The sequence below is a fragment of the Notothenia coriiceps genome, unplaced genomic scaffold (genome assembly GCF_000735185.1).
Source record: "Notothenia coriiceps isolate Sejong01 unplaced genomic scaffold, NC01 NC01_scaffold00037244, whole genome shotgun sequence".
In the NCBI taxonomy this organism is placed as follows: domain Eukaryota; kingdom Metazoa; phylum Chordata; class Actinopteri; order Perciformes; family Nototheniidae; genus Notothenia; species Notothenia coriiceps.
In genome coordinates this window covers 20,194,645-20,199,255 of record NW_011369945.1, presented here as the reverse complement: position 1 = coordinate 20,199,255, position 4,611 = coordinate 20,194,645, and the positions used below count along the sequence as shown (strand labels likewise).

Here is a 4,611-nt window from a genome sequence, read left to right as displayed (position 1 = left end):
GACTGACTTCTTGGTACACCCTGATAATAAGGAGTTACCATGTTTATTTATATATCACAAATGTTACATTTGTCTCAGTGGACTTCACAGTTTGTACAGAATATCAGTATGTCAATATGACACCCTCTGTCCTTAGACCCTGGAGCTGGGCGGAGTACACAGGTATAGACAGAGAGAGGATCTAAAAGCTCAAAAGTGAGCTTGATAAGAAAAGGCTCTGGCTCCCATTGTACTTTTAGAGACTCTAGGAACACCTGCATTCTTGGAACGCAATGCCCTAGTAGATTTTAAATTCTATCCTGTGTTCTATAGGGAGCCAGTGTAAGGCAGCCAGAACAGGAGTAATGTGCTCCCTTTTCCTAACTCTGGTTAGTACACGAGCTGCAGCATTTTGAATCAGCTGAAGCGACTTGACTGACTTCTTGGTACACCCTGATAATAAGGAGTTACCATAATCCAGCCTTGAAGTAACAAATGCATGGACTAGTTTCTCTGCATCGTTTTGAGGCAAGATATGCCTGATTTTTGCAATGTTACGTAGATGGAAGTAGGCGGTCCTTGAAATTGATTTTATGTGGGTGTTACAGAGGTGGATTCAAACTAAGCACACAAACTCAAGTTCTGTACTTAAGCACCTTTTTACTACTACTTGTACTTTGAGTATTTCCATTTTCTGTTATTTTATACTATCATAAAATATAAATAAAGTAATGCATGATGGGGAATTCTTTTAGATTTCCCCGTCAACAACTTCAACATTATTCTGCTTACAACATAATTCATAAATAACTACAATCCATCATTTTACTGTATATCAATTGGTAAAATAAATGTATTCCCTAAAACAGACAGTCCTTCATAACGAGTGCTTTTCCTTTTGGTACTTTAAATATACATTGGTGCTAATACTTTTTTACTTAAGTTGGACTTTAAATGCAATACTTTTACTTGCATAAACTATTTATACAGTCATATTACTACTGCTTTTAATACTAATGGTCTCATATCCATATTAGCTATTTTTCACAGCAGACATTTTGGCATGTCACTGTAATTATAAATACTTTAATGTTATTCATAACATCTGTTCTTCTCCCCGCTATGAAAAGTCTAAATGACTGCTGTATAATAGGCTTGTTGTATATCTTATTCAGTTGTTGTCCACATGGTGGCACTGTTTGACCATCTTCACAGGGGGTGTAGATTTAATCTGATTCCACTGATGCCTATCTGAGATCTGTTACATGTTTCCAGTGTGTACATGATTGAATCTCAGTCTTTGATACACAAATGGAAAAAAAATAATTAGCTCTTAAGCTTTGGTATTTACTTCTCTGTAAAAGCAACAGTGCTTAAAGTTACTTTTATTTGGATTCAAAATTAATACAAATATGAGAATGCAAATGTAAACATTGCTTTAAGAATCTTAAAAACATAGTACCCTAAAAAAAAGAGGAAGAAAAAGATGGGTTTTTTTTAACTATATTTTGCAGGACCATTAATAAAAATCAATTCAAAATACATATTAATTTCCAGATTTTAATGCAACAAATAGAAAAATTGCCATGAAAGGGGAATCCTTTTGCAGGAGAGCTCGCTGTCTGAATGGGAACATTTATTTTGACTATGCTTCAAACAGCCAAAGAGTCCTTTGTCCTTAAATCACGAGCAATCATGTCCCTGAAATCAGACGCTCATTTCGTTTCACAGCTGCAAATCATTTCCATTCTCTGCAATCTCCCCAAAGATATACTCAAAATATTCTGATTCAGAAAACCATCTGTTGAAGTGTGCTTGTAAATGTCTTCCTTAAAGCATGTGCGGTGTCCCCTATGCCCCTGGTGATTGTTTTAAACCCCCCCCTCAATGACATGAGCATGAACCAGTTAGGATTTATCCCCCACCTTCCACCCCCTTGGGTTCTGAAATCATAGCATTTTGGCCGTGTGAGATACCTAATCCTATTTGAAGCAGCTTTCCTGAATGAAATGTGCCAAAGGCTGTCTCTGTACTGTAGGCGCTGCTCGCACCATCTGTAAAACACTGTTGAGTGGATAGTGACTATATTTGACCTGTGATGAAAATAGAAAACATGTCTGTGGTCGTGACAAAAGAAAGAAGGAAACACCTGTTGTGATTTTAATTGAACAAGCATATGTCACCGCTCTGCATGACCAATGATTCAGGCTTAAAAGGCTCTCATGGTGGAGGCATGGTGATGTTGGCAGGGGTTTATTCTAATACTTAATGTGATGGAGGCAGGTGGGAAGCTTAATTGGTTTGAAACGCCAATGCAAATACACAGGAGAAGGTTAGGAGTCGATGCATTCCCCCGGCAAACAGGGACCCAGGGCCCAGCAAGGATTCTGAATATGGATTCCCATTAATCTGTAATGAAATGAAATTGTTGTGATCGTATTATTCGGAATCCCGGCAGACAAACAACACTTCTTTTTCAATCTTCTTCTATAGAGATAAGTGCAGGTCTTGATCTCAAGTATGGAACTGTAATTATTCATATCTTTTTGTGGAAATGCACAACATAAACAACTGCCAAACACAGCCAGGGAAATGACAAATATGATCATTGAAAAAGCACTAAGGAATGAAATGTTCTTATCATTACAATAGCAAACTGACTGGGCTTAAAAAAAAAGACTAGAGCCAGCCCAGGTCTCATGATAAAAGTCCATATTAACCCTTAAATGTAAAGGGAAACAATTAAGTGAAGGAAGGGTGAGAGGCAAATAACACTTTAATTACATTAAAACACATTTATAGAACATCAAAAGGTAGAATATTTCTGTCTAATATGTACAGCCGTTTTTCTAAAAAGTTTGTTTTACTTTTTATGCAGATTGTTTTTGAAAGTCTTGTCATTGTGGTCTGTTCAAAGTCATTGCTGCTATAAGCACCATGTGTTCCCTTGTTTCACAAAACATTCTACTAACATATAAAACATGTTATTTTTTCCAACAATGATACATTCATTGACAAAATGCTGTCAAATGCCAACAGATATACGAAACAGCTGAGATCTATAATGCATACACAACAACTACACAGATTTAAACCAAGGTGACATATCCTTTGATACCATCCCAATATATTGTTTTCTGTTCTTCATAAGGACATTGACATTTATTTACGAGAGTCATTTAGAGGGATATTTTAAACCTTGATAAATTCACTTTTACATTTTTTGCAGGTGACAGATGGACTTGCTTGTACTAAATGGTGTCCTATTCCCCATACTTCAGAAAACAAGCCGTAAAACAGGTTTAAAATGTGTTTAACATTTCTCTCCAATATTGACCAAAGGAGAAATAATTTTAAAAAACGAATAATTTTTTTTCTTACCAAATTCAATATTGTAATTGACTTCTTGTGGAAGAGGGACTCGTCTTACAACATACAAAGAAACGTAAGTGATCATCTTTGTGATATTCGTCTTACATCCCAATTACTTTTTTTTTGTTTTAAACTTCATTGTTTAAACCTTTTTTCCCCCAGATCTCTGTGGGGTATGAACCTCTGTTTCAGTGTGTGTCGTGCATTTCTTTATTTTCCATTTTAGCTGTAGTAGACGTATATCCAGGGGTTGGTGCAGCTGTTGAGGCTGGCCAGCAGCATGATGATGGCAAACACTGGACCTGTGAGAGGACAGTAAGATGTGTCAAACTGATCTGAGGTGCATTAACACTTAGCCTATGTATTGCCTTGTTTTTAAAATATAACATGTTGACGTATTACATATAAAGATACAGACTTAAATCTTGAAGACTCACCTTGAGTTGGCGCACTGCTGGGGATCCATGCAGACCATAACTGGACAAAAAAGAAAGGGCTCCAACACACTGTGTATGTCATTATAATAACAAAAGTCATCTTCACAGTCTTCAGCATGGCGTTGGACACCCCTCTCGTGCCCGTGCGACCTGCCTGCAGAGCCTTTCTCTTCATGTTGAAGTAGATGGTGGTGCATATTCTTATTTGACAATAGAGCACAATGGCTGCAGGCATGGCGAACACTGCCCCAGTTATCCAGGTGATGTAGATTATGTTCCCCCACGGTTCTATAAATGTAGCCCAGCAGTCGAACTGGTTCTCCTCCACCTCCTGGAGAGAGAAAATGGAGATCTGAGGAGAGCTGAGGGCGAGAGAGATGAGCCACGCTGCGCCTATGGAGAGGTATCTCCTAAACGAGCTCTTAATGAAGGAAACCATGGGCTTACAGACCGCGTGGTACCGGTCTATAGTCATGGCCACTATCATGTACGAGGAGGCAAACATCCCGACTACCTGCAGGTATTTCACAGCCCGGCACAGGAAGTCCGTGCCTTGGAACCTGTGCGTAATTTCCATGAGAAACTGAGGTAGGACCTGGAAAAAAGCTACCACCAGATCCGCCAAGCACAGGTGTAAAAGGAACAGCTGGGTCCTTGTGTTTCTCTTCCGCTTCTTCCAAAGTGTGCTCAAGAAGAAAAGGTTTCCATAAGTTGCAATCACAAAAACCAAACCCAATACTCCGGCTCTGATGAGCGCAACACGCGTATACACCTCTCCGCCATCAGCGGGGGGCTTTTCTGAGCTGTTGCTGCCCAAACCCAT

The 4,611-nt window shown here is 38.8% G+C and overlaps 1 protein-coding gene across 1 annotated transcript; it reads right to left on the bottom strand.

Moving 5' to 3' along the window:
* Positions 1–3,573: 3,573 nt before the first annotated feature.
* avpr2l (arginine vasopressin receptor 2, like) lies at positions 3,574–4,611 on the bottom strand. The gene is made up of 2 exons (XM_010794354.1): positions 3,789–4,611; positions 3,574–3,653 (listed from the first exon to the last, which is right to left on the bottom strand). The coding sequence occupies exons 1-2, from the start codon at positions 4,609–4,611 to the stop codon at positions 3,574–3,576; spliced, it is 903 nt and encodes a 300-aa protein (XP_010792656.1).